At 52.6% G+C, this 26,817-nt stretch overlaps 11 protein-coding genes across 11 annotated transcripts; 3 read left to right on the forward strand and 8 right to left on the reverse strand.

Annotated features, from left to right (window-relative positions):
• The first annotated feature begins 528 nt into the window (after positions 1 to 528).
• Positions 529 to 2,433, forward strand: SEPMUDRAFT_150757 (aromatic compound dioxygenase). The gene has a single exon (XM_016906378.1). The coding sequence runs from the start codon at positions 1,082 to 1,084 to the stop codon at positions 2,216 to 2,218; it is 1,137 nt and encodes a 378-aa protein (XP_016758874.1). The 5' UTR covers positions 529 to 1,081; the 3' UTR covers positions 2,219 to 2,433.
• A 1,981-nt stretch (positions 2,434 to 4,414) lies between these two features.
• Positions 4,415 to 4,588, reverse strand: SEPMUDRAFT_49494 (uncharacterized protein; the record flags this gene model as incomplete). Its single annotated transcript, XM_016909117.1, has 1 exon — positions 4,415 to 4,588. A coding segment is annotated over one exon (174 nt), but the record flags the coding sequence as incomplete, so codon positions are not given.
• Positions 4,589 to 5,432: 844 nt separating this feature from the next.
• SEPMUDRAFT_150758 (cystathionine beta-lyase) lies at positions 5,433 to 7,180 on the reverse strand. Its single transcript, XM_016906379.1, has one exon. The coding sequence runs from the start codon at positions 7,053 to 7,055 to the stop codon at positions 5,712 to 5,714; it is 1,344 nt and encodes a 447-aa protein (XP_016758876.1). The 5' UTR covers positions 7,056 to 7,180; the 3' UTR covers positions 5,433 to 5,711.
• A 229-nt stretch (positions 7,181 to 7,409) lies between these two features.
• Positions 7,410 to 8,602, reverse strand: SEPMUDRAFT_135042 (Uridine/cytidine kinase; the record flags this gene model as incomplete). Its single annotated transcript, XM_016902677.1, has 3 exons — positions 7,410 to 7,665; positions 7,726 to 8,258; positions 8,447 to 8,602. 3 exons carry the CDS (start codon positions 8,600 to 8,602, stop codon positions 7,425 to 7,427), a joined length of 930 nt encoding a protein of 309 aa, XP_016758877.1. The 3' UTR covers positions 7,410 to 7,424.
• A 619-nt stretch (positions 8,603 to 9,221) lies between these two features.
• On the forward strand, positions 9,222 to 12,417 carry SEPMUDRAFT_150759 (peroxisomal multifunctional enzyme type 2). Its single transcript, XM_016906380.1, has 3 exons — positions 9,222 to 9,523; positions 9,592 to 11,362; positions 11,418 to 12,417. The coding sequence occupies exons 1-3, from the start codon at positions 9,365 to 9,367 to the stop codon at positions 12,209 to 12,211; spliced, it is 2,724 nt and encodes a 907-aa protein (XP_016758878.1). The 5' UTR covers positions 9,222 to 9,364; the 3' UTR covers positions 12,212 to 12,417.
• A 784-nt stretch (positions 12,418 to 13,201) lies between these two features.
• Positions 13,202 to 14,281, reverse strand: SEPMUDRAFT_150763 (uncharacterized protein). Its single transcript, XM_016906381.1, has 2 exons — positions 13,557 to 14,281; positions 13,202 to 13,453 (listed from the first exon to the last, which is right to left on the reverse strand). The coding sequence occupies exons 1-2, from the start codon at positions 13,757 to 13,759 to the stop codon at positions 13,252 to 13,254; spliced, it is 405 nt and encodes a 134-aa protein (XP_016758879.1). The 5' UTR covers positions 13,760 to 14,281; the 3' UTR covers positions 13,202 to 13,251.
• Positions 14,282 to 15,214: 933 nt separating this feature from the next.
• Positions 15,215 to 16,960, reverse strand: SEPMUDRAFT_150765 (SNase-domain-containing protein). The gene is made up of 2 exons (XM_016906382.1): positions 15,488 to 16,960; positions 15,215 to 15,426 (listed from the first exon to the last, which is right to left on the reverse strand). The coding sequence occupies exon 1, from the start codon at positions 16,917 to 16,919 to the stop codon at positions 16,119 to 16,121; it is 801 nt and encodes a 266-aa protein (XP_016758880.1). The 5' UTR covers positions 16,920 to 16,960; the 3' UTR covers positions 15,215 to 15,426; positions 15,488 to 16,118.
• Positions 16,961 to 17,445: 485 nt separating this feature from the next.
• Positions 17,446 to 19,578, reverse strand: SEPMUDRAFT_165378 (aromatic amino acid aminotransferase 1; the record flags this gene model as incomplete). Its single annotated transcript, XM_016908166.1, has 4 exons — positions 19,232 to 19,578; positions 19,114 to 19,159; positions 17,671 to 19,055; positions 17,446 to 17,565 (listed from the first exon to the last, which is right to left on the reverse strand). The coding sequence occupies exons 1-4, from the start codon at positions 19,403 to 19,405 to the stop codon at positions 17,446 to 17,448; spliced, it is 1,725 nt and encodes a 574-aa protein (XP_016758881.1). The 5' UTR covers positions 19,406 to 19,578.
• A 1,368-nt stretch (positions 19,579 to 20,946) lies between these two features.
• On the reverse strand, positions 20,947 to 21,481 carry SEPMUDRAFT_127394 (uncharacterized protein). Its single transcript, XM_016902145.1, has 2 exons — positions 21,372 to 21,481; positions 20,947 to 21,300 (listed from the first exon to the last, which is right to left on the reverse strand). The coding sequence occupies exon 2, from the start codon at positions 21,262 to 21,264 to the stop codon at positions 20,980 to 20,982; it is 285 nt and encodes a 94-aa protein (XP_016758882.1). The 5' UTR covers positions 21,265 to 21,300; positions 21,372 to 21,481; the 3' UTR covers positions 20,947 to 20,979.
• A 1,153-nt stretch (positions 21,482 to 22,634) lies between these two features.
• SEPMUDRAFT_150766 (uncharacterized protein) lies at positions 22,635 to 25,280 on the forward strand. The gene is made up of 2 exons (XM_016906383.1): positions 22,635 to 23,031; positions 23,091 to 25,280. Exons 1-2 carry the CDS (start codon positions 22,697 to 22,699, stop codon positions 25,039 to 25,041), a joined length of 2,286 nt encoding a protein of 761 aa, XP_016758883.1. The 5' UTR covers positions 22,635 to 22,696; the 3' UTR covers positions 25,042 to 25,280.
• A 278-nt stretch (positions 25,281 to 25,558) lies between these two features.
• SEPMUDRAFT_150767 (protein phosphatase methylesterase 1) lies at positions 25,559 to 26,792 on the reverse strand. The gene has a single exon (XM_016906384.1). It carries the CDS (start codon positions 26,737 to 26,739, stop codon positions 25,636 to 25,638), a length of 1,104 nt encoding a protein of 367 aa, XP_016758884.1. The 5' UTR covers positions 26,740 to 26,792; the 3' UTR covers positions 25,559 to 25,635.
• Between the last annotated feature and the right edge of the window lie 25 nt (positions 26,793 to 26,817).

Genomic DNA, 26,817 nt, shown 5'->3' on the forward strand with positions numbered 1-26,817 from the left:
GGCACAGGTCCTCACTCCTCACTAGGAGGTACATGAACTTACCTACTTACGTACGCAGCCTCGCGGCAAAACTTGAAGTGTCGGGGCGTGTCGTCGCCACGCGTTGCTGTTTCGGAAAATTTACCTCGGCAAGACATATCCTACGGCACAAGTGGGCGGCGGTACTCTCAGTCTCCGAGTACAACCAGCGCCACGGAGAAGAATGAGAAGAATGAGAAGAAGAATGATGATGATGATGATGATTGTCTGTTCCACATCACCATAGATGATAACGACAGATGCAACCATAATGTCACTAGACTGTCTAGACACCTGCGCGAGCCCCATCCCCCCTAGGCCCCTGAGATATCCGCATGCACCCAAATCTCTTCAAATTGCTTGTCACGCTTAGCATACCTAGCCGATCGGAACACGGATGGTGCCGATGGGTGATGGAGACGGGGAGGGCAGATCGCGGTCCAACTACCTCCTCCTACTGACTAGGTACCGCACCACTGCTTGCCATTCTATCCCTCTCTCGTCCTCCTACGGCCTTGCCATAGAGTGCCCTTCCTCCACTGCAGCCGGTCCTCCGTCTCCCTGCTCCACTCCCACCACTACTGTGCTCAGATATGACTGGCCACCCTCCGTCCGCTAAGATAGTCGGCCCTCTCACAATGGAAGGCCGTTTCACGCTGCTGACGACTAGAGCCAGACCATTCGCTGCTCTCAGTGCTCTCAGTGCTCTGCCACGTCCAATCAGCTGCTCCGCAATGTCATGCTCCGCCAGAGCGTACGCAAGATGAAGCACGGTGGCCTGCCTATTCAGGTGTGGGCAGAAAGGACTACGGACGTGTTGTCGTTACACGCGCCGCTTCTCTTCTGGAGCCACGACTCCACCAGCGACGACGTATCCTTCTGCTCGGCGCTTTCGAGCAATGGGGTGTTGATCTGGCTATTACGCGGCTCGTCAAGTATGTGTATACACGACCGCAGCTGGCAGGAGGTCGAGTGAAGTATAAGAACCCTCCTCGATATCAGCTTCTTCTGTACCACTCGACATCCAACGACACTCGAACAACACATTCCTACAAACAAGGCAATGGCACCCGTCACTCAACTTCTGGCCCTTGGCCTCCTCTCCGTCGGCTCCCTTGCTCACCCCGGCCACAGTGTCGCGGAAGAAGCAGCAGAGCGAGCAGCATTTGCAAGCCTCAAGCCTCGTAGCGTCCGCTCCTGTGCCTCTGAGCTGAAGCGTCGAGGCCACCTCGAGACTGCTCTTGCTCGTCGTCAAGCTTTTGCCAAACAGGCCCGCGCCAAACGCTCGATCCCCGCCGACAAGCCCCTGGCTCGCCGCGACTTCAGCGACTACGACTTCTCCCACCTCTCAACCTCCGGAGTCAAGTACGGCGACGACGAGCTCACCCTCTTCTCCGACAACTCCAGCTGTGTCCTGCAGCCAGAAGTCACCCAGGGTCCCTACTACATCGATGGCGAGCTGATTCGCTCTGACATGTCCGAGGACCAAGCCGGTGTCCCTCTCTTCGTCGATATCCAACTCATCGACACCTCCACCTGCGCCCCTGCACCCGCCATCTACGTCGATGCCTGGCACTGCAACAGCACTGGCGTCTACTCTGGCGTTTCCGCCCGCGGAAACGGAGACTCCGACGACACTTCTAACCTCGACAACACCTTCAACCGCGCTCTGCAACAAACCGACGTCAACGGTGTCGTCCAATTCGAAACCACCTTCCCGGGTCACTACACTGGCCGTGCCACTCACATTCACGTCCTCACCCACAACGCCGACTCCACCATCATCCGCACCAACGGCACCTTGCTCGAAAATGCCGGAAACTTCACCACCTCCTCCTCGCACGTCGGCCAAATCTTCTTCGACCAAGACCTCATTTCCCAAGTCGAAGCCACCGAACCTTATGTGAGCAACACGCAAGAACTGACCCTCAACTCCGAAGACTTTATTCTCGCCCAGGAAGCCGCGGATATGGATCCTTTTGTCGAATACGTCATGATTGGCGACTCGATTGAAGATGGAATTCTCGCTTGGATTTCTTTGGGAATCGACCCTTCGGTTGACGATTCGATCGGTTCGGCCGGAACGTATTACAAGGAGGGTGGTGTGGCTAATCCCAAGTCCGGAATGGGTGGTCCTCCTCCTGGAAACGGCACTTTCCCACCGGGATGGTCCCCTCCAAATGGGACGACTGCTGCTTAAGAAATTGCGGCAGCAGCAGCAGGTTGAGTTGAGTGTCAGAATGTTGGAGATGGAGAGATACCTAAGCTAGGCACACAAAGGTAGAAACGGTACCTCCTTGCCTCTACAGGACTTTTTTCCAATCTCCGTCGTAGTGTAGGGCTTAGATTATAGATAGATAAATACCTACCCTACATAGGTACCCATTTACCGTACTGAGATTACACAGAATACAGAAGAATTCAAATTGAGCTTATCGAATCATTCCAAAGTGCAATATACAGTACCTTGTGTCAATCCTACAGGCACCTACGGTACTTTTTCCTTCTCTGAGAACTCAAAGAAAAAGATATATAGAAAAACTCCTACCTTACCTCATCTTAGTTCATCGAGCAGGGCACTGACTAAAGAAAAGAAAGTATAAACCCGTAGTATATTCCATTTTGTCTTTGATCTTTTTGTCCTTTTGTTTTTTTCCTATCTACTTCTATATTTATAATATCAGGTATATACCTATATACCGATTCCCCTCACGACTTTTTTTTTCTATAGAGGGAAACAGGAAAAAAAAAAAAAAAAAAAAAAAAAAGGAAAGCTACCTACCCAAACAAAAAAGAAAAACCTCTCCTCCCTTTGGAAAGAAGAAATCCCCCTGAAAACAAAAACAGGGAAGAAGAAGGCCAAAAAAAAGAAAAAAAAAAAAAAAAGAAAGAAAGAAACGCCTCTTTGCCCTGCCATGCCCTGCCCTATGCCCTGCCATGCCCTATGCCCTGTCCTGCTCCTTGCCAACAACCAAACCCCACAAGAGGCAAACGAAGCGCCTAGGTATGGAAAACAACAAATATTTTGCAGAAAGAAAGTGAAAGAAACGCTGCAATAGCGTAGCATATGGCAGAGATAGCCCCGCCCACAGTGATGGCTGACTGGCAGTGTGCGTAAGGAACCCCCCCCTCTTCTTCCCCCCTTCACCCCCCCCCCCAAAAAAGCAAAAGATGGAAAACAAAATCACCCATATCCAACAATACATTCAATTTCCTGCCTAATCCCACTCAACCTCCTCTTCAACTCAGCCGCATCATGTCTCGCATCCAACTCTTCATCGTCAACATCATCCTCATCAACATCATCCTCATCATCCTCATCATCACCATCACCATGATGCTGATGATGGTCATCATCATCATCATCGCCACAACCAGCAGCAGCCATATCTTCCCCAGCAGCAGCAGCAGCAGCAACAGATGATGAAGACAAGTCCCCAGCAGAAGCAGAAGCAGAAAGAGAAGATAAATCTCCCACGGAACAAGAAGAAGAAGAACCTCCTCCTCCATGTAAATTTTTCGCTGCAGCAGCAGCGGCTTTTCGTTGCAACCCTGCACTTCGAACATTACGATTGACGCGCTCTTCGAGTGTTCCGACGAAATTTGCCACGAGGCAGAGTTCTTCGCGAATGGCTTCGGTTTCGGAGAAGTGGAAAGTGTCTTCTCTGTGGGGTTGGTGATGGTGGTTGTTGTTGTTGTGGAGTTGTGGGTGCTGATGTTGTTGGTGGTTGTGGTGACCTCCTCCTGGTAGTGGTGGGAGAATTCCTGAGAGATTTGTTCCTTCTCCGACTCCTCCAACTCCTACTCCGGGGTGTGGACCGTGTGGGTGTGGAGGTGGAGGAGGAGCAGCGCAGTGAGAGGAAAGATCATCGAGCATGCGCAGAGCAGAGGAGGAGTCGAGGCCGGCGGAGACGTGGTGGTCGAGGAGACAATCGTCTTTGTCGGAAGGGGTGCTCTGAGAAGGGTCGCTGGAGGAGGAAGGGAGGCTGGTGGTCGCACTAGGAGGAGGTAGATGATCGACGACGGGGTGGTGAGGAAGGAAGTGTGAGGAAGGATTTCCGGGGAAGGTCGGGGTGAGAGGCATCCAACCGACATTGAAGTCGTTTAAAGGGGCGATAAAAGGTGGTTGGGACCACATGCTCAGGCTGTCGTCGTGGTGGAAGGGCTCGGCAAGGGGGAAATGGGGCGTTCGGGCACGGTCGACGAGAGGGACGACGTGGTGCATGTCGCGCATATATGAAGGGGTATTGCATGTCGAGGAGGAAGCACTCGGTGTGATCTGCTGCATTTGTGCGGAGTGGGACTTTGTTGGTGAGGTTTGTGGGGATTTGGGATAATCTGATTCCGACGACACGGCGTTGCTTCTTGCAGCACTATTCATGTTTTTGCGTCCTGCTCTCCGGGAAAAGCTGTATTCGCAGTAGATTCCTTTCGATTGACATCGTAGACAGGAAGGTCTTTCCCTGCTGCATCGTACTTTGGCTCGGGCACAGCAGTCACAGCTTTCCTTGAGCTTTGGTGCTGCCTTCGATCGTCGACTGGAAGTCTTGGCCGCTCCGTCTGCCAACATCGTCGTTGCCATGATGGAAGACATTGTACAATATGTAAATTGCGCTTTTCAACTTTTGCCAGTCTCTTTTGTTTTGCTTCTTCTTCATGTTCAGACAATGAGGATGTCTCACTTATCTTGTACTGCCACCACTTGCGCACTTCAATGATGCAGTATGACCAGTTTTCGGGCTCGGAGAGCTGGTTGCGTAGTCGGTATCGTGAAATGAACCCCGAAGGTAGAGTTCGTCGAGGGTGCAGGGTGAAGAGGCCGTAGGTCATGCACAAGACGGACGGCCTGGCCCGCCAAACATTGCTGCAGTAGACACTGGTACAGCGAGCGCAAGACTTCCAACCAAGGCACCAAGAAAAGAACGTATAGGTACATGTACTTCACTACTCCCATTCATCAAACTACACCCGCCGCTTATTCACAGTCCGTGGTAGCTTGTTAACACGATAGGTAAGCCGGGTGAGGAACTGCCACAATGTGAGAGCAATGCCTCCCAGCGTTCAAAGGCTGTGGTTTACATGATTACGGCTGCTACAGTTACACTGTAGCAGACTTCGGCTTCCATAGGAGTGAAAGCAGCATCAGTGCAGTGCCCGTGTTTGGCAGCCAGTGTTGATTCTTGTTCGATTGTCAATGCGCGTTCGACTCTTCTTCGATCGTTGGATGGTGGTTGTCTGGTAGTCTGGTGCGGTGATCGGGATCACACGACGGTTGTTGTGTGGTGTGGTGATCAAGATCATACGACGAGTGGACGAGGAATGCTAGGCGTTATAGGAAAGTTTGTGGATCTACGTCGGCCGGACACCAAGGTAAGCAACATCAAGGGGCATACCGCAACAGTAGTAATACGTACCCGAAAGCTCTCCGAAACCTCGAAAGTCCCGTGTGCATCTCCGAAATCAAGTCAGTATACGTAGCATCAGTCTACTGGAGAAGGCCAATAGATAATACAAGTCACGTGGTTGGGCAACATGTTCGACTTCAGGATGGGAGGGAGGGAGGGAAAAGAAGTGTAGTCGATCGCTTTTGGAAGATGGTTACAATGATCCTCTCAGAAGACCCTCTCAAGAGGGCCGTCTCACAAGGCCAATGGGATGGTGCAGAAAACAATGCCTCCGCAGTACGTCCCAAATCATGGCTCATCGACAACCTGCGTGGTCATTCCACTTGCACCAGCCGTCTCCTCAGCAGTGAGCGCCCTAAATCCTTCAGCGCCTGTCAACTTCACTGCGCCAGCGCGGACGAGAGCCTGACTCAAGTCGTCGAGCAGGTCCTCGAGATCTTCGATGCCGATACATAACCGGATAATGTCTTCCGGAAGAGCGCGCTCTTTTCGTGTGGCGGGATCAATGCTCGCGTGACTCATACGGCAAGGCATCGAGATGAGTGAGTTGACACAGCCAAAGGACACGCTAATGCCAAACAGCTTAGTGGACTCCACGATACGTTCGGAAAGCGCAATGGAGCCTGTCTCGAACGACAGCACCGCTCCGGCACCTCGTGCTTGGCTCCAATGCAGCTTGTACTGTGGGTGAGACTTCAGGCCGGGATATCGGACCTTGAATCCGTGGTTCTCGAGGAACTCGGCAATGGCCTGGGTATTGGCCTGCTGCTTGTCCATGCGAATCGCAAGAGTCTTCACGCCTCGAAGCAGCAGCCAGCTGTCGAAAGGCGCGAGACCACAGCCCGTACTATTGATCATAAAGTAGAACTTGTCGCCCAAAGCGACATCGTTGACTCCAATGACGCCTGCCATTACGTCGTGGTGACCGGAGAGATACTTGGTGCCAGACTCGTACACGACGTCTGCGCCGAGGTCCAGTGGATTCTGCAGATACGGCGACAGCATAGTGTTGTCGACGACGACCACAATCTTGGGGCTAATCGCATGTGCAGCACTGGCGATGCCGTTGATGTCGCAAATCTTGATCAGTGGGTTGGTGGGTGACTCCAGCAGGACCATAGTCGTCTTCTCACTGAGCGCCGACTTGACCGAGTCCAGCGTTGTGGTGTCCACATGCTTGACCGTGACTCCGCCGTGCTCTTTCAAGAACGTCAGTAGTCGGTTTGTGCCGCCGTACAGATCGTCACCAGTCACGACCTCGTCGCCGGGCTTCAAAATCCTGGTGATGACGTCCAGCGCGCCCATGCCCGAGCCCGCCACCAGTGCCCTGTTGGCGCCCATAATCTTGGCCATATGTCGCTCGAGGTGGGTGCGGGTTGGATTGCCGCTGCGCGTGTAGTCGTACTCCTGGCCGGGACCACCTTTGAAGGTGGCTGACTGGTAGATTGGCATGCTGCTCGCACTGTACTGGTCGTTGGTCTCGGTGTACACGAGCTCGGTGGCGAAGTTGTAGCGGCGGCCATTGCGCGGGCTCGACGGCGCGGGCGAAGGAGGCAGGTCGTGGCCGTCGAGGTCCAATTTCTGGACGTTCAAGGCCTTACCGGTGCCATTCGTGGGGGTGTCACCGCTCATGGTGGGTGTGGATGGTAGGTAGTTTTTAAAGAGGACTAGAGACCTCTATACTCGGTGTCTTAGGTGGGTGGAATGATGGGCAATGAAGCGCGAGAGGAGGAGAATGTCAGGGTGATGACTTGTTCCAGTTTGGGGTTTGCTGGATGTGGTTGTGGGAGGTCGTGTGTGGCATTGAGAGGAAGAAATGACTCTCGAGAAAGTCAATCTGACGTGCTCCGATTGCGGAGGTTATTCTAGAACTACCTCACCATGTCAGGTACGGGTACCACATAGTATACCTCCTACAGGGCATACACGCTGGATACCTTACGGATACTTTTTCACATGACCTGTAGGCTGTAGCTATTGACCCTACCATATTCACCCGAATCATATCGTATGGACCTGTATGACCTTTCGATCCTTCCCGACCACCAGCCTCAACTGCTTGCCGCCCTCTCCGCCAAAGATGCCCCTCCGCAATACATCCGTGTACAGCTCATAGCACGGATAGTAGCCATTCACAAACTCAACTACCTGCTCCTTGGACATACCAGTGCCCTTGGAAGCCCTCATAGCAGCCTCTTGCTGCTCTCGCCAATCGTATACGTACAATGTGTCTTCGGCATCGCTACACGCGCATCGTTAGTTAAGGAGCCCAAGCATGCAGAGCACAAGCCCAGAAACTCACATGTGGATGAATGCTCCAAACCTGTTCGTCAAAACGTCATACTCCTTTAACTTGCTGTTGATGAACAACACATGCTTCAGCTCCAACCTTCCCAGCCTCCCAGTATAGGAATTCCCACTCTCGGCTTCCTGCACAGCCATTTCCCATTTGTGTTGCACCTCTTCATCACTAAGCGATCGAAAGCCCACACACCAACCTTCAAAGATGATGACTTCTACTGCTTGCTCGTTGGATTTGTTCACCACTGGCCATTGCTCCTCAGGTCTGCGATCACCAGCTCCATTGAATTGGGACTTGTCATAGCTCGGGATCTTGACGTCTGGTCTACGCTCTGCCAAGGCGTCGAAAAGTTCTATGCCAGTTCTTATATCATGTGTGGCAGGCACCCCACGGTGCTGAACGAGAGGGTTCGATGGGTGCGATTGAGCGAGAGCTTGTTGCTGGTTGTGAGGGAGGTAGAGGTCGTCTATGGAGAGGACTAGGGTAGGTAGGTTGTAAGGTGGTGCTGAGAGAGTCTTGTGAAGGGTCTCGACCTGGTTTGGTTAGCTACCTGGTACTAGTGCACTGCTGGCGCTACTATACTGCTGGTGGTGGTGGAAGCAGTATCCGACGACCTCGAGGGGCACAATTCATGTCCCCCATCTTCTACGATACTACAGTCGACACTGAAAGTGCAGTGGTGCGTGCCGCAATCGCGACTCGGTCGATGAGCACGACCTACCAAAGTTGTCTTGCCCGCGCCCTGGACTCCATTCAGTCCCAAGAAGAATGGCGGCGGGCGTTCCAGCTTCTCCTCATATTCTGCCCTGTGTAACCGGAGTCGTTCAGCAATGAAAGGGACACAGTGCTCCGACTTGTCGTCGATAATGTGCGGCATCTTGCACAGTCTCACGTGTGCCAGCCCATTGTAAGGAGCTAGAGTTCACGGGTTTGGCATGTGAAAGGCACAATCTTGCGGGCGATGGAATAGCCGAGTCAGCTCCGCGTTGGGTTGGCGTCATTCTTTCCAGGGTGCCCTCATGACTGTGCTGAGCCTGTCGTTGCTCTTCACATGAAAGACAGAGCAAGAAACGCCAAGACTACAGGAATATATCTGTGCGGTGCTGCGGCAGAGAGGGACAGCCGGGGCCGTGAGGAGTCTGAGGACGGGATGGGATGCTGCCTCGGTGAGGGAAGTCTCTCCAGCCTGTTGCTGCCATGTCCGTAGGTATAGACTAGAGTGGACCAGACCAGACTTTGCCAGAGATCGAGGTGCAACAACAAAGCGGCAATGACGGCCACGAGGAACACACATGAGCCATGGGCGTGGATGGCAGCGAGCGACGGCATCCCGGCCACGGGACACACAATCCCACATGACCCACGGCTGTGGATTGGTCTCCAATCGGTTATCGAGAGCTTCGAGCCGAGGCTCATGTTTCCATCAGCGTAACAGGCACAGGGTTGCTGAGGTGAGGGTAGACAATTGACAACCCACCACCGACCGACCGACCACCACCTCCTCCACCTCCATCTACACCTCCCTTCCTCCCTCCCTGACACCTACATACCTGACCTTTCTTCTTCTCTTTTCATACGACACCTTGTCGCTTCATCACCCTCTCTATCTTTTTCCTGGCACATTGCACCACCCGCCAAGATGGGCGAACAACTAAGATGGGACGGCCAGACTGTCGTCATCACCGGAGCTGGTGGAGGTCTGGGACGGGCATATGCCGTCTTCTTCGGTAGCAGAGGAGCAAACGTTGTGGTCAACGATCTCGGTGGTAGCTTCAAGGGCGAAGGTGCCAGCCAGACAGTAAGCACCCAAGGATCATGTGGCCGACATGTCGGGAATGGGAAGCTGACTGATGCTCTTTCAAACAGGCGGCACAAAAGGTGGTGGACGAGATCAAGCAGGCTGGAGGAAACGCCGTGGCGAACTACGACTCTGTCGAGAATGGCGAGAAGATCATCCAGACAGCAATTGATACCTACGGGCGCATCGATGTGTTGGTCAACAATGCTGGCATTCTCCGCGATGTCAGCTTCAAGAACATGAAGGATGAGGACTGGGATCTGATTATGAAGGTACACGTACTGGGTGCCTACAAGTGTGCACGAGCTGCATGGCCCCATTTCAGGAAGCAGAAGTACGGCAGAGTCATCAACACAGCATCTGCCGCTGGCCTGTTTGGCAGCTTTGGCCAGTGCAACTACAGCGCCGCCAAGCTCTCACAAGTCGGCTTCACCGAGACATTGGCCAAGGAGGGTGCCAGGTATGGCATCATTGCGAACTGCATTGCACCCATCGCTGCCTCCCGCATGACTGCAACCGTGATGCCTAAGGAGGTTCTGGACCTTCTCAAACCTGATTGGATCGTACCCGTCGTGGCAGCCTTGACACACAAGGATACTCCAGCGGAAGAGAACGGCGGCATCTTTGAAATCGGAGGTGGCCACGTTGCAAAATACAGATGGGAGCGCTCCAATGGTGCCCTTCTCCGTGCCGACGAGAGCTTCACTCCAGGTGCACTTCTTGCCAAGTGGAAGGACATTGAGGACTGGACCAACCCGCAGTACCCAACTGGCGTCAATGACTTCATGACTCTTCTGGAGGAGGGTCTGAAGATGAAGCCCAGCCCCAAAACACAAGAACTCGACTTCAAGGGCAAAGTCGCTGTGGTGACGGGTGGTGGTGCTGGTCTTGGTCGTGCGTACTGCTTGACATTTGCCAAGTATGGCGCAGCTGTCGTCGTCAACGATCTGGCCGACCCCGAACCAGTGGTGCAAGAGATCCAGAAGCTCGGTGGCAAGGCTGTCGGCGTGAAGTGCAGTGCTGAAGATGGTGACAAGGTCGTGAAGGCTGCCATTGACACGTTTGGCAGAATCGATATCCTCATCAATAATGCTGGCATTCTCCGCGACAAGGCATTCCACAACATGGAGGACAAGATGTTCCAGCAAGTCTTGGATGTTCACCTTCGCGGCACATACAAGACTTCCAAGGCCGCCTGGCCTTATATGCTGAAGCAGAAGTACGGTCGCATCGTGAACACCACCTCGACTTCTGGTATCTATGGCAACTTTGGACAGGCCAATTACGCAGCTGCAAAGTGCGGTATTCTCGGCTTCTCGCGCGCTCTTGCTCGCGAGGGTAAGAAGTACAACATCTTTGTCAACACCATCGCACCTAATGCTGGAACCAACATGACCCGCACGATTATGCCCGAGGAGATGGTTCAGGCTCAGAAGCCAGACTACGTGGTCCCCATCGTTGCCATCATGTGCTCCGACAAGATGCCCAGTGAGCCCACGGGACGTGTGTTCGAGAGTGGATGTGGTTGGGCGGGCGAGACCAGGTGGCAACGCACTGGCGGCGCTCAGTTCCCCGTCGATGTTCCACTAACCCCGGAGGCTGTCAAGGCATCATGGGACAAGATTGCCAACTTTGATGATGGCCGTGCTGATCACCCACACGACGTCTCCTTCGCAAACGAGAAGATCATGGGCAACTCCGAGAACAGGTCGAACAAAGGTGGGAACAAGTCTGAGTCATCTGACGGCAACGAATACCTCGCCGCAATTGAAGAAGCTAAGAAGCTGCAGGCCGAAGGAACGGAGTTCGTCTATGATGAACGCGACGTGATTCTCTACAGTAAGCCCGGTTGATGTCTCTTTCAGGCTGCCATGAGCTAACATTACTGCTACAGACCTTGGTATTGGAGCCAAACGCACTGAACTTCCATTCGTCTTCGAAGGCCATGATAACTTCCAAGTCATTCCCACATTTGGAGTCATTCCGCCCTTTAACGCTCAAGCCCCATACGACATGACCTCGCTCGTCCCCAACTTCGACTTCCGACAACTCCTCCACGGAGAACAGTACCTCGAGATCCGCCAATTCCCAATCCCTACTGAGGCCACCCTCGTTGCATCGCCACACCTGGTTGAAGTGCAAGACAAGGGCAAGTCGGCCGTGATCGTATCAGGCAGCATTACAAAAGACAAGAACACTGGAAAAGAAATTTTCTACAACGAGGCTACGGTTTTCATCCGCAAAGCTGGTGGCTTTGGTGGGAAAAAGCAAGGTTCTGACCGAGGTCCGGCGACGAAAGTCCACACCCCTCCAAAGCGACAACCTGATGCCGTGGTGGAAGAGAAAACTTCGGAAGACTTGGCTGCCATCTACCGCCTCTCTGGGGACAGGAATCCCCTCCACATCGACCCCGACTTTGCCAAAGTGGGAGGATTTGATGTTCCCATCCTGCATGGTCTTTGCTCGTTCGGTATTGCTGGCAAGGCCATTCTGCAGACTTTTGGAGAGTTCCAAAACATCAAAGTCCGTTTCGCCGGGGTTGTCTTGCCAGGTCAGACCTTGGTGACCGAGATGTGGAAAGAGGGTCGATGGATCATCTTCCAAGTCAAGGTCAAGGAGACTGGGAAGTTGGCCATCTCTGGTGCTGGCGCGGAGCTGAGAGCGGATAGTCAGAAGGCGAAGTTGTGAAGAGATGACTGGAGACGACTCTCGAAGGGAAGTGTGTAGAAAAGTAAAGATACCCAGAATGTAGAGATATCAGATCTGATGCCACGACAGAATGGCGAATTAAGAACGGGAAAGCTTCACTGTAAACCAGAGGTATCTAGGTGGTAGTAGTAGTATGGCACCTGTGTTATGATTCATGAAATGACAAAGCTCGAGTTAGAGGTCAGATGCATTTCTTCCCTTTCCTTCAACTACCTACCTGCAGGTAACAAGACTGGCCCATTCGAGTGTCCTTGTGTGTATATATATATACATGTATCTATATATCAGAGTGGTCACGCCTTAGAGAGAACAATCAAAAAGCACAGCAGGAAGAAAGGAAACCAAATGTTCTAATGACTTACTTCATCTCAAGTTACTAGGCAGTAAAAAAAGAAGAAGTCTCAGAGAAGAAAAAGATATATATCTCTCCCCTATTATTTATGTTATATAATTATACTCAGTCAAGTACTTATTCACTTATTGACTTATTCACCACACATTCATGATACCGGTACGCTATGCCCATGCTCTACATCCATGAATAACAACAGTACGCTACATCCACACCTATATCTATGCTATGAAATTTCCCTACTATCCTCGTAAACTAAACAAACAAACCCGTAATCTCTTCCTCCATCGTTCCCTCCCTGCATGGTATCTACCTAAGGTATGCATGTATGTACGTCCATAAAGAACGTACAGTACATGCTATCTGTCGTGATGGCTGTATGTATGTATACCTATATACCTATCGTATGGATCAGAAAAAAAAATGAGCTCTAATGTCTAATCCATCCATCCCCCCACGCCACCGCATGCATGTAATCGTTTCATGAGCTTTCCTTCGGGAATTCATTTCATTCATTCAATTCGGTCTTCTTTCGCCCTTTCTTCTTCTTCTTCTTCTTCTTCTTCTTCTTCTTTCTTTCTTCCCTTCCCAATCGTCTTGTGCGTATGTATAAAAGGACCTCTCTCAAATTCTTTCCAAAATCTATCAATCATCCCAACAACCTTACTTAATTCGCAGAACCCGATTCAAGTTCAATTCCTCTCGAGTGACCCTCTGGAACACCAGCAGCAGCAACAGCAACAGCAACAGGAAGCGACTCTGCTTCTGCTTCTGCTTCTGCTGATCTCTTCAATTGATTATCCCCAAAACCATCCGAACCGCAATTCTGAGAGCAAGGACACCAACAATCGCAATTTCCAGATGCAGGACTAAATTTGTATTTTGTGAGTATTTATCAACAAACATGATATATTCTTTCTCTTTTTATATTTCTTTTTCGGCATATTTGGGGATGGATATATTTTTACTTACTCCGCGGAAGCGTCCCATAGACGATAGTCGAAACCGCAATCGGACTGGCAACGCTGGAAACATGCTTGTCGGTCGGCGGGTGAACAGTTGTTGTATTTGACGTTTCCTGCGCCCATGTTGGTTACGGTGCAGTGTACTATGCGATCACAAAGGCCGGTGGCGGCGAAGATGGCCGCAGCAGTGAGGATGATGGGGAATTGCATGATTTTCCCTTTGAGATCGGTGGAGATTTGAGGAGGAGTTTGTGTTGTTTTTGTTCTTCTGGAGATGATGTGAGAAGCTCTTGTCGTTTTTTCAAAATGGGAAGTTTAGCGGTGAGTATGGGACAGTTTGTCATGTTATTTATACGCTGCTGCGGAATCTAGGGAGAGCATGGCAAGGCGCTCGCTCTCACTCCGTAGGGCTATGATGCTGTAGTGTGTTCGTTCGCTATCGTCAAGCCTGCTTCCCAAGAGAGCTATTATAGACTGAGACATGTCTGAACGTGTTCTGGAAGCACATGGTGCATTCTTCTTCAGACTAACGTAGATAAAGCGGGAGTGGCTCAGCCGGGCCTTCGCACGTGGCAGTTCCAATGCTCTTTGAAGCCAGCCTACCTGTTGCAGTTCTTCAATAACCTCGTGGCGAGATCCAGGTCGCAATAGGTGGTTTTGAAATGGCCCACGTTGATGCTGGTGCCAGGTCGCATCTGATCACATAACCGCAAGATTTCTGGCGAAATGCGAGCCCTATGCACATTGATAGTGTCGAGAGTGTTCATCGATATCGCTTGCCCAGAGACGACATGATTACACGAAGGATGGTCATGGCACCACCACCAGAGGTGGGGTCGGCCTCGCATCCTGTTCCGTATGGGTGCGGGACGAATCAACGATACAGTCTGCTGCTGCGATAGCGGTGACTAGTCCCAGATTGCCCGACCTTCTTACATCCGTCCGAGCCATGAGTGAAGTCGGGGACGGCCAAGCCGATCTTGGAGTGGAGAGGGTGGTGTTCGCACGGAGGCGATCGTCACGACGATCATCTGTATGCCATCAGTTGCCGCCACAGACTGCCAGTAACGATCATGCTCGGATGGGGATGTGTACCAGTCAGTCCACGAGAGGGTGCGTCTGAGAGATGTTGTGGCGGTCTGGATCCGAGGATGCCCTCAAACTTCGACGGTATAGGGATGTAGTTGTAGACCACAAGATAGATCTGTTATTACGAAGTCATGATGGTTCGTTGTATTCATTCAAGAGCTAGCAGAAGGGCGCGAGACAGCCGCGTATATAGGGAACGCCGGCGTATTGGGCGCTCTCCGGCAACACAATACGCCGAGAACGATGTGCTTAGGCCCCGGAGCATTGGAGTGGAGTGGAATGGAGTAGCCTCGTGGTCAGATCGACATGCACACCTTGCCGCACCGTGCGTAGAGATGGCAGAAGCTGTCGTCTATATTCACTCGAGGTTGCCGTTAGTTGTTACTTTGAAAATCGGGGAGCAGAGCAGTGAGGGAGTCAAAAGAGAGGAGGAATGAGAGACCTTGGCTCAAGGGGCACCCCAGTAGGACTATCATGGTTCCAGCTTGGCACTTGTCGTGGGGGAATCAGCATCTCAACGCAATAATAGTCGTCAATTGAAGGACAAGATCATCAACAAGATGTGAGCCAGGAAGTCGATTTACCGCCGATAGATTATCATCATGACTACATAACTCTCTAGACGCCCGATTTCACCAATCTAGTCCAAGTGCCATTGGATGTTGATCTGTCTCGGCGTGTCCAAGTTACTTCCTGTTAAAGCGTGGAAAAGGCCAGACGAGAGATCCGGATACAGATCTGGCTTGCACCTTGGGCAAGTTTCGACGACGACAGTGCGATAATCCTACCTACGTGAGCAGAGTAAGTATCTATCCGCCGCTAACAGCAACATGATCTGAAAAGACTTACGTCTTGCCAACGTCCGCATCGTGATCACCGCCGCAGTGAGTTGGGAGGTAATTTCAGATCAGCGTATAGTTCCAGCCATATGCTTCCCAACGGCGGGCACATAGCGCGGCGAATATGCTATCTTGTGGCGCGGTGGGGCATTATTTGAGATAGTGGCATGCATAACATGCCTGGTGGAAGCTTCTTTGGCGTCCTTCACTGGAAGGATATGTTTCGAGATCTTTGATATGCTGGGTGTGGCAGGAGCGGGCCCACGTGAGGGTCGTCCCGGTACCTGGGAAGCAGCATGATATTCGCGGGCTGTCGAGAAGCATTTGATGCATCGGCCTTCAGACACTCTGCAAATAGCCATTTCTGTCTAGACCTGCAAGCATTTTTGTGGGCCGCGCTTGGTACTGATCAGAAGGATCTCGAGAGGAACTTCGCAGAATACCACACGTACAGCATCGTCTTGTGGTGACCAATGCTCGAGAACTTCCGTGAAACCAGGACATCAAAGCGTAACCCTTGTCTCGTTTGATTCTCCGCAAGGTGGTATCCCCTCATTGATTTCTCTTGCGTTCTCCAGTCAGCTCCAACTCCAGCTCCAGCTCCAGTCATACACAAGCCGGAGTATGGACAAACTAAGGGATCATTTTGGCGAAATCTCCTCTTTCTTTGTCCTCGCCTTGAACTCTCTGGGACTCTCGAGAGGTTCTTGCTTCTTGCCCAACAGCTTTCCAATCATGTTCTGCCCTCCCCACATACCCACCCTCCTCTTCTTAGCCCTGGCCTCAGCATCTCTGTACTCCTGCTCTTGACCGCCGTACTCGGCGCCCGATTTTGCATCGTATACCGTGGCCCAGCCAGCCTTGATCATCTGCATTCCCGGATCTCTATTCCACAACCTGTAGGGCATGCGCACCGTACCAACGACACGGCCATATTGGTCTTTGCTGAGTGGCCGGATACGCACACGACGATCCAAGAGCTGATTGTTCAGCCATTCGATGGCATCTTGTCCGTGTGGCTGTCCCGGCCTGCCAAAGTGCGGCAGTTCTGGTGCATCTATGCCTGCGATTCGCACGTGAAGCGTCTCGTCCTTCAGATCACCCGCTTTGGTGGGTATACTTCTCAGCCAACCCCAGCCAGCCAGTCTGCCGCCAGGAGTGTGGTAGAAGCGGAAGTTGTCGCCGTCGCCCACGCGCGTGACATGGCCGAATAGAGTCTTCGTTCTGAACTGTCGGGGAGTGAGATAGTCGACATTGCGCACCCGCCGAAGATGTCGTTTGTAGATGAGCGGACCACCAGTGACCACGACGGCGGTGACCAGGCACCATGCCACGGTATTCAGCTGCTGGTGAGAGCCTCCATGTGCCGGGCTGGGCGTGGTGTGAGTTCGAGTTCCCGTCTCCGATGGCTGCTGCTGCCAACCACTCCAAAACCAGCCCATGTGTCGGTGGAGTGTGGGAGCCGGCCCTGTTGTGTTCTACCTTACCCTACCTTCTCCTACCTACCAGTACGGTTGTACCTTCTGGAAGGGTGGTGTTTGGTCAGCCGACTCAGCCCCACTGTGTTCGGAGCGGACTATAGTTCTACCTGAACCTGGATTTGGGCACAACCTACCTGAACAACGGAACATATCTTACCTCCTACAGGTACAATGTCAATACATGCGTGGACACGGTATTGTGTCGCTTTCGATGGAATGGACGGTATGGAGCAATGGTTCGCATAATGGAAGAAGCCGCTCCGATAAATTCCAAGCACAGTCTATATTGCAGCGCTAAAATACAGGACAGTACAACGTGCCAGAGGCTCAAAATCATAGCCTGAGAAGGTGGTATCCAGAATTTCAAGCGTCCAGGCGTCAAACAGTCATCCAAATGTCCAAATTTTTCCTGCTAATCCTGTGGAGTGGCGTAGGAAATACGAGAGCTCTCTGTCGAACTGCTGTGCTGGACTCAGGTACGCTTCCATCAATGCCTCCCGTTGGCGTAGTCATTCGTCCCGTTCGAGTCCCCATTCGTCATGCCATTAACGTGGCCATTGAGTTCGCCATTGGAGTGCCCGTGAAGGTGTCCATTCGTATCATGTCCCTTTGTAACATATCCGTTGGTTGCATGTCCGTTCATGGAATGCCCATTAATGGCATGCCCATTGACGCCATTTATATATGGAAGCCTTCCAAATTCATCACGCACTGCGTTTCCAAATCTCTTGATCGCTTCATCGATCTGATCAAACTGAGCAGCAGCGTATGTCGCACGGAAGAAAAGCGTGTGTCGCTTCTCAATCTTGTCTGCACAGAACCAGCTGCCCTTCATCAACAATGTGCCATGCCGGACGCATGCCAAGAAGATATCTTCTTCGATTTTGTGCAGTGTTTTGGTGCCATTCAAATAAGCAGGATGCTTGGTATAATCCACTTGCAGCCAGTGGAACATGCCCGCTGAAGGAGGTGTCCATGACACAATGTCTTTCGGCAAATATTTCGCACACGCAGCCATCATCACGTTACGACGCTTTGTATATTCGAGACGGATGTGCATGAGCCAGTCCAGATAGCCGGGATGGCCCCACGTTTCGTCCAGAAGCTTGAACAAGATAAGCTGGCTGAAGCCAGAAGGTCCTTGTGTGCAGACATCGGCGTGTGTTCGAAACCGGTCGCAAATTTGTTCCGAAGCGGTGATCCAACCGACTCGTGAGCCGGGTGAGATGACTTTGCTGAAAGAGTCGGCACGCATTACGCGTCCATCGACGTCAATGGACAGGAATGATGGAACGAGAGATTCCACGAATTCGGCGTGTGACTGAGGTGGAGGTACGGGGGACGAGTCCTCTCCGGTATAAGGCTGCATCTGCAGGAAATAATAAGGCTCATCTTCGAAGATGTAAAGGTCATGCTTCTGGCAGACGGCATATATCTGTCGTCTTCGTTCAATGGATTGTGTCGAGCCCGTGGGATTCTGCCCCGTGGGCACGGTATATACGAGGAACGGCTTGGGTCCTCCACGCCGTACCGAGTCCCAATTCGATAAGAGATCGTCTAGTGATGATGGTAGCATACCACCAGCATCCATGGAGACAGCTGCACATCGAACACCCATTGGTATCGCGGTTTCAATGGCAGCTGGGAAGGAGTATTGCTCAGTAATGATAAAGTCTCCCGGTCTGCAGAACATTCGCAGTGTCATGTCCCAGGCTGCTGTAGAGCCAACAGTCATGGTGCAACTCCAGTCCTTGTAGGGAGGGTTATGTACAATCTCCGTGTGCTCCACGAGCCATCGTAGAAGCTGGGGAGCGCCGTGTCCTTGGCCATAGTTCAATGCTGTTGCCAAGTCGAAAGCAGATTTTCCTTCGCGCATGTCGTGCATCCCCATTGAGATGATTTCGCCCTCTTCGTGGCCATTTTGTTCTTGGCCGAGGTAGCCGGGTCTGGGGACTTTGACATCGATTTCGTGGAAGGGAAAATACTCAGGAGAAGGAAGGCCTCCACCAAGCGATATCAGGCCTGGGGTCTTGAGGTAGTGGGCTGCCTCTTTCAATGAACTGCCGCCTCGAGTCGTCGTCTCGCGAGTCAGGCGATCTGTCAACAGTCAGCATCGACTGGTCGACAGGTCTCGCGGTGTTGCGACTTTACATACGATCCCACTTCCTGGCGACACCTTTATGCAAATGGCTTGTCCTGCCCTTGATCCAGGAATCAGTTCATGATCACAGTGACCTCGAGACACTGACGTCTGTAGTCCGAAGCATGCATACCTTGAACGAGTCCAAGTCTGCGGGAGCAGCGACTCCGGCTACAAGAATGCCGGATGCGGCGCGCCGCTTTGCTACTTTCTCTACAGTCAAGCGGTCGGGTATGGTGAAGGCGCTTGTGTCTGTTTCTGGATAGACCTCCACGCTGAGCGACTCGATCGCAGCGGGTGGCGCCATCGCAACGCTCCGTCGACGGGTGTCGTCTTCTGTCGTGGACAGAAACAGTATATGGCGTGGGATGCGAGGCCCAGTCGAGAATATGTTACGAACAGAAATGGAAAGCGGTGGGCGGGAGCCGTCTGAATGGGTAGATCTGCCGCGAAGAGTCGGGATGCCACGCTTCAGCCCCCACGAGTACCGGCTAAATGGGAGGGAGAGAATGTACAGGTGTGGGATGTGAAGAAGGGAAGTTCCTCGTGCGTCGGAGAAGTAAATAATAATAATACCACGGCAGAATTAAATTGGCACGATCCCAGGACCGGGACGGACCAGCTTTTTTTTCGTTTCGTTTCGCTGCTGGCCGGGACGAGCGAGGTGCGAAGAGATGGTGGTGACTCGTGAGCGGTGAACAGCGGGCGATACCATCATGATCATACGAGCAGCGAGTGTGTCGGACGATAGGCGCGGGGCTCATCAACTAATAGAAACGAAATTTGCGGTCGATAGCGGCACAACGCAGTACTGTACCAGAAACGCGACGGGATCCAATCGCCCAGCTCTGATCCATGCATATCCCTGGAATGACCAGATGGCGATAGGCAGCAGTTGCCATTGACTTTCTGGGCAGCAGAAACTACGCCGAGTTCCAGAACTACCTGACCTACTATGTGGAACGGTGGAGGTACCGTATTATTGGAGGTGGAGGTAGGAGGTAGAGGAAGCGAGGCCGACGCGGTCGCTGTCCAGGCCATGGCATGGCCATGCCGGTGAGACCACCCGTCAGTCAGGCCAGCATTGCCAATCGCCATGGCACGGCCAAACCGAGGTCGTTTTCCCGCCCTGCCCGGACACCTCCCTCCTACGGCATGATTTTCCTTCTGTCCTTGCATCGGATAGCGATGCTGACGAGCAGCACATGCAAAACGCGCGGAGCGGTGACTAGCCCCGGTGCGCTGTTGAGCGCTCACCGACAGCTCGAGGTTGGTGGTGGTGGCATTTATTGGCCAGAGCACGCAGCTCCTCAAGCTTTCTCTCGCAACCAAGACTTCGCCAAACCGCCGGCTACGGACTACGGGTGGATGTAGGGTCGGCGACACGGCAATCGTGAAGATGACAGCTCATACAGGACTTCCTTCTCCTGCTCCCACCCAGCATGGGCGAAGAACAATGAAGCTCGAAAGAAAATGTGGGAGTACAGAGTCGAGGAGGTGATGTTCGGATGCTCGAGTGGCACCTGGTTACACGGCGTGATGCACCACGGTGGCACTGCAGAAGGTACCGCAAGGTAAGGTAGTTTTCCAGTACAACTAACACTGCAAGAACCAGTGTCTGCATGCAGGATCAGCATTGCGTTCGCATGAAGGAATGATGTCTGCCCTGCCCTGCCCTGCCTGCGCACGAGGACGAGGAGGGACACCTTGGCCCTTTTGGTCTCACTCGCACACGTCAGAGGAGACCGCGCCGGTGAGAGGAGGTGGTTGGTGGTGAGATGAGCCCCGTTGACACATGCACTGGATGAGACCTGTTCCGCTAGAGGCTCATACCTTGCTGGCCATCGTATCGTGACTGGACGGCCCTGTCACCGCTTCCACTTACCTCTGACCACCAGCGAGGTGAAGTGCCATCGTCAGCATCGCATCAAGCGGATGCAAGACGTGCGGGCTCGAGATAGTGGCGCGTAGCAGGCTGCAGCTTGTCCAATACCTACCTCCTAGCATGTGATAACCATCGGTTGCGCAATGCCAACGACGAATCGCCCACTTGAACAAGCATGATCGACGAGCAAGGCAGTCTGCAAAGCTATCGATGCTGTCATGGCTGCGCAGTAAGATACCTCGTGAAGGACACAACAGACTGACATGATGGTTCGACGGCATTCGAGACACGGCGTGAAGATGGATGGTTGCACTACAGTAGGTCTGCGAGCGTGCATGGAGAAGCTGGGTTGACCTCAAAAGAAATCCCCGCCAACTGCTATTCATAGGAGATAAAGAAACAGCATCGGCATCGAAGCCAGACTCTTGCTCGCGGATGGACTACGCTCTCTGACCTCGAATGCTACGGCACGGAGTTCAAGAAGGCTGGTCATAGCTATAGATCAGCTCTGAGCAGTGACACCCACGAAACCAGACAACAAGACCACTGCCAATGCTACGTTCATCGTATTCATTTTGGATGCCTCTCGAAAACAGCACAGCTGGCAAGTTCTGTTCTAGCAACTTGCGCAATGGCGACATCCGACTTTCGAGTATTTGCTCCAGTGACATATGCTTCTCTCCCATTCGGACCGTAGCGCCTTGTCCGCGCTGAGCACATCTAGCATGTTGAACTCGTTGACAGCCATACTGATACGATTACGAAGACTTGCCAGAGCCACTCGAGCCACTGGAGTGAGGATTCGAAGATGTAGAGGCAATCAAATCTTGATTGATACATGAAGCGTCTGGACAGAGATGCGAAGGTACATGTATTCGGAGTGGATGCGTATCAGGTGCTTGTGGCTTGGAACTGGAGGAGTCTCTTTTTGCAGGACGTGCTTCAACGAGCTAGACAATGTACCTGATATACCTAGCTGAGCAAATCTTACACTTCAAGTCCACACCCTGCTACCCGAATGTAAAGCCAATTCGAAGAACATAGCTTTCCAAGTTGTCATCAAGTACACCGTCTTGCGGTTCGAGAGCTTCCTTGGCACATTGGGGTGGACAATGGCCATAAGAGTTTCACCGGTACCTCAGTGCCTTCAACTGTTCAACGGCGTCTGTCTACCGGTCAAGATTGTATCAGAGCTCAAGCCTCAAAGCATGGTATAATGTCCGTGCGCTAGTTTTCAGATCGTTATCTCGCGTGATATCCGATGCCGCACCCATAGCAGGCCCGCAGGGTATGTACCTGATATACACCGGGAACAACGAAACCGATCGCGGTTCGCGTCGTCGCCCGCAGATAAAATACGGGAGTACATACCGGTATGCGACTGTGCTGTGTTGATGGATTGAGCGAGTTGATCAGCAAGAGATACCGGCGTGTCTTCTCTAGCAAATATGATTATATTATATGAGATGTGCTCAATCATTACCGAGAGTGGCCCGCTTGATGCAGGAGAAAAGGGAAGGGGAAGCAATTTACCGTTGTACGGACCGTAAACCTTGAGGTCGTCAGTGTTTGTGCACTACAGGTAGGTACTGTTACACTGCATCCCGCCCACTCACTCTTCCAATAACACACGCAGCTACTGATTCTTGAGACAGCTGTGAAGCAAAGCATACAGACAGCAGGCCAGGCCAGGCCCGGCCGCAAACGAGAAAAATGGCGCTACAAACACCGCGCAGTGGTCTGCAGCGACCTTCGATAGGGACCGCGTCTTCACCCTCGTTGCGCGCGTCCGCCACTGCCGCCTCGCGCAAGGCCAGCTACCAGGCGCTAACGGGTCAGAAGAGCACCAACAATAACAACAACAATACCACTCCGGTCAGGATGGATGCAGAGAGCTTGGAAGTGGGTGACACGGTCAACGTGCCTGGCGACATGTATGGCGTCGTCAAGTACGTTGGCGGTGTCAGAGGCAAGAACGGACACTTTGTAGGCGTCGAGCTGGACAGGGAGTTTGCTGCTAGAGGGAAGAATGATGGCGACGTGGATGGGTACGCTATCGTCCATGCTGGCAGTGGGTGGGGAGCCCGTCCGCTGATGTGTGATACAGGTTTTCCTACTTTAACACCACTATACCCGGCGCAGGCATCTTTCTGCCTATACACCGCGCTGAGAAGCGAGATTCACCTGCGATATCCCTAGACTCCTTCCCCGCGACACCCGGGACACCGTCATACAGCACTGGGCTCAATGGGACTAGGCCCGGCGGCGCTCTGAAGTTCTCACAATCAGTAGGGGGACATGGCGCCAGATCACAGAGTCCACAGCTCAAGCCCCGAAGACCATCACTTCCACGTCCTGAATCACCGCTGAGGAGGCAGACGCCCAATCTCCAGCCCACCCCTGCTCGCAACCCCTTGGCCAATAGTGGTCGGGGGACCCGATCTGCAACGACACCGAGTAGGCCCAATTTGAAGGCTTCCACCTCTGGACGGGCCTCGAACGCTGCGCCGACGCCTCGACCGTACTCGCGCGCCGGCTCGCGGCTGGGCTACAGACCAGATGATATACAAGAGGAAAGAACGCCAGTAGGACTTGCCAAATCGGCAGACAGAAGAAATGGCAGTCAAGGCTCGGTCAAGTCTTTCTCGCAGCCTTTGCGGTCTCAATCACGTATGGGCAGTGGTAGTGGCATGTCAGACGAGGAAGTGCTCAAGTTGCGCGCCGAGCTTGCTGAGCGCGACAAGAGGCTCGCAGAACAGGCGGCAAACCTCTCGGATATGGAGGCCAGCGTTAAGGAGCTTTCTGCTCTGCTGCCCAACGAAGGACAACTATCCCGGGGACCACCTTTCATGCGTGACGATGACGATGCCAATACGTCGCAATTGAGGCAAATGCTGAGGGAGAAGAATGAAAAGATCCAGATACTGACTGCAGAGTTTGATGCGCATAGGGCGGACTTCCGAAGCACACTAGACTCGTTGGAGATGGCCAGCTCGGAGACGGAGCGCGTGTATGAAGAGCAAAAACAGGATCTCATTGCGCAAGTTCAAGAGCTATCGGAACGTCTGGGCGAGCTGGAGGAGTTGAACCAGAATAAGAAGGAGTTCGACGACGTGGCTACGCAGCTTAAGCAGCTGGAGGACTTTGTCCAGGAACTCGAAGAAGGACTGGAAGATGCGAGGCGAGGCGAGGCTGAAGCAAGAGGCGAAGTCGAGTTTCTGCGCGGCGAGGTGGAAAGAGGTCGGTCAGAGCTGAAACGGGAAAGGGAAAAGGCGGCGTCGGTCATGGCTTCGAATGGTGGAGGCACCTCGCCGAAAGAGCTCGAGCAGAAGGAGGATGAGATTCGAGGGTTGAAAGCAATCATACACTCCTTCTCCACGAGTCCGGCTAGTGGGGACAGTCCGAACGGCGCCGCCCTGGACGACATGGATAAGCTCAAATCGGCACTTGAAGAGAGTCAAAAGGAGAAGGAAGGCCTGGAGCACGAGCTCGAGCAGCTCCGTAGAGACTATGCCCTGAGCAACGGGCACCACGCCCGGAACGAGAGCGAGCTGACCGCAACACCTGTTCAGTCCGCGCCCACACGAGCACGATCGGACACCATCAAGCAAACGTTTGCAGAGCATGCACGCCGAACCGGCGGCGTTGCAAACGGGACGACGGGCGACGATAGCGGTAGTAAGCCTTCCGACTCTTCTCTTCGCTCGCCTCTGTTTTGCGAAATGTGCGAATCTGCCGACCACGATACGTTGGACTGCAATCAATTCCAGAGCAATCACGAGTCAGTCGATGCATCTGGTGCAGACTCTCGTGACGATTTCAAGCATGCGCGCAACTTGTCCGCTGCGCCTGCACCTTTGGTCCTCGGAGGATTGCTCAAGGGATCCAATAAAGACAAGTTGGATCCACTGGCAGAGAATGTGTCTCCGGTCGATTCAAAGGGCCAGGGCAGCGAGGTTGCTGTCGGAGCGAAGAAGGACGAAGAGGAGGAGAAGTGGTGTGCGCTGTGTGAGAAGGACGGACATTTGGCATATGAATGTCCGGATGAACAGTATTAGACGAGGGTGCTGCATTCTTCTTGTTATTATTATTAATAATAATAATGACGAAAAGCATTCGTGGTCGTCGTGGATTTGATCTTGTGGGAGCGTTGAGCAATGCCAGTCTTTCTTTGGCGAGGAGTCCTGAAGGCTCCTTCTTCGTGGTGGCTACCACTGTCGTGGTGATGGTGGTTCAGAGGCTTTTTTCTTCTTCTTGCTCTCAGAGAGAGGAGAGAGAGAGAGAGAGAGAGAGAGAGAGTCAGCTTTTGGGGTTGGCAGAGTATACATCAGGTAGGTATGTATGCTCGATGTAACAACATACATTAAGTGATAAGATTCACTTATGATAGTCCGATAATGACTACCTCCTACTTTCTCTGTCATGATTATTGGTTTAGCTATTGGGAATTGAAAGAAGAAGAAGAATCTGTCTTATTCTTACTACAAGTAAGGTAAGATAAGATAAAGTAGGTAGGCCAAGGTACACATCTATCCAAGGTACCCTTCTGTTTGCCATGAATTTCTTTTTCTTTTTCCCTTTTTCCTTTTCGCACCTCATTCCCCACAACACCTACCCTACCTATACCAATCCGAAAAAAAAAGAAAAGAAATTCACACCTTCTTCCCCATCTTCAACAAATCGTCCACTTTCGGCGGCAACACCATCTTACTCCGATCATTCCTCTTCCAAAACTCAACGAGTACGTCCACCGTTTTCGCAGGAACATCTTCATGCACAAAATGACCCGCTTCAGGAATCACGACCAATTGAAATTTGCCTTGCATTTGTCCTATCATGAGCGGTTTATCGAGGCGATCGGTGCCCGCGAGAATGAGAAGTTTGGCTCCGCGGCCGGTGAGAAATTTGGAAGAGAGGGACTGAAACCATTCTTGCCACCAGGGTTGTGTGGATGAGAGGTTGGTTTTCCAGGTGAGGAGGTTTGCTTCTTTTTCTTCTTTTTTCGAGGATGAGGATGATGATGATGGCGATGGCATGAGGAGAGAGGGGACAGAGGCTTTTGCGCTGCGGGGATCGCGAATGGTGCGGGAGCGAGTATGCCAGGTGATGGCTTCTTCCATGTTGCGAAAGGTGGCCGGGCGCGAGGCGATGTAGGTGGTCATGTGTGAGAGGGCTTCGATGGCGGAGCCTTCGACGACGTCGAGGACGCAGTAGCCGACGAGATTGGACATGAATAATTTGAAATGCGTGTTGGCAATTGTGGTGACTACGGCGCCACCCAGGCTGTGCCCGACGAGGACGGCGGGTGGGATGCTAGGCCAATTTTGTTGTTGAGATGTGAGACTGATCAGGGCCACGGCATCTTCCACCAGAGCAGCGAGGGAGTAGTCGAGGACTTCTGTTTCTGTTCTGATATCGGTGACGAGCGAGCCGTGACCGCGAGCAGAGAGCGAGAGGATGCCGGCTGCGGGGAGTCTCTGGCGTAGACTCTCGGCGAACATGGCAAAGGACATTGCTGATGCGCCGGCACCATGATGACAGATGAACAACGGCCCTTTCTTGGTATCGGTCGGGGGAGTGAGGTAGGCATGATATCTCGCGCGCGTCGTCTCTGTCTGGTGGTCGAGGTACAGTTCTTGCTGGAAATACTTGGTCCAGTGTATGATTGGAGCAGCTTGTTCTCGTGAAGAAGGTCGGACAGTTGCAGCACTGGCGGTAGACGAAGCGGATGAGTCTGATGCACTGTCTTCGGACATGTTGAAGGCAGATGAAGTACGCTTCCTACATGATGTGTGTGTTTCTGTTGTGGTATGGCTTGGCGCCCATGTCCTTGA

The sequence above is a fragment of the Sphaerulina musiva genome (genome assembly GCF_000320565.1).
Source record: "Sphaerulina musiva SO2202 unplaced genomic scaffold SEPMUscaffold_8, whole genome shotgun sequence".
Taxonomy (NCBI): domain Eukaryota; kingdom Fungi; phylum Ascomycota; class Dothideomycetes; order Mycosphaerellales; family Mycosphaerellaceae; genus Sphaerulina; species Sphaerulina musiva.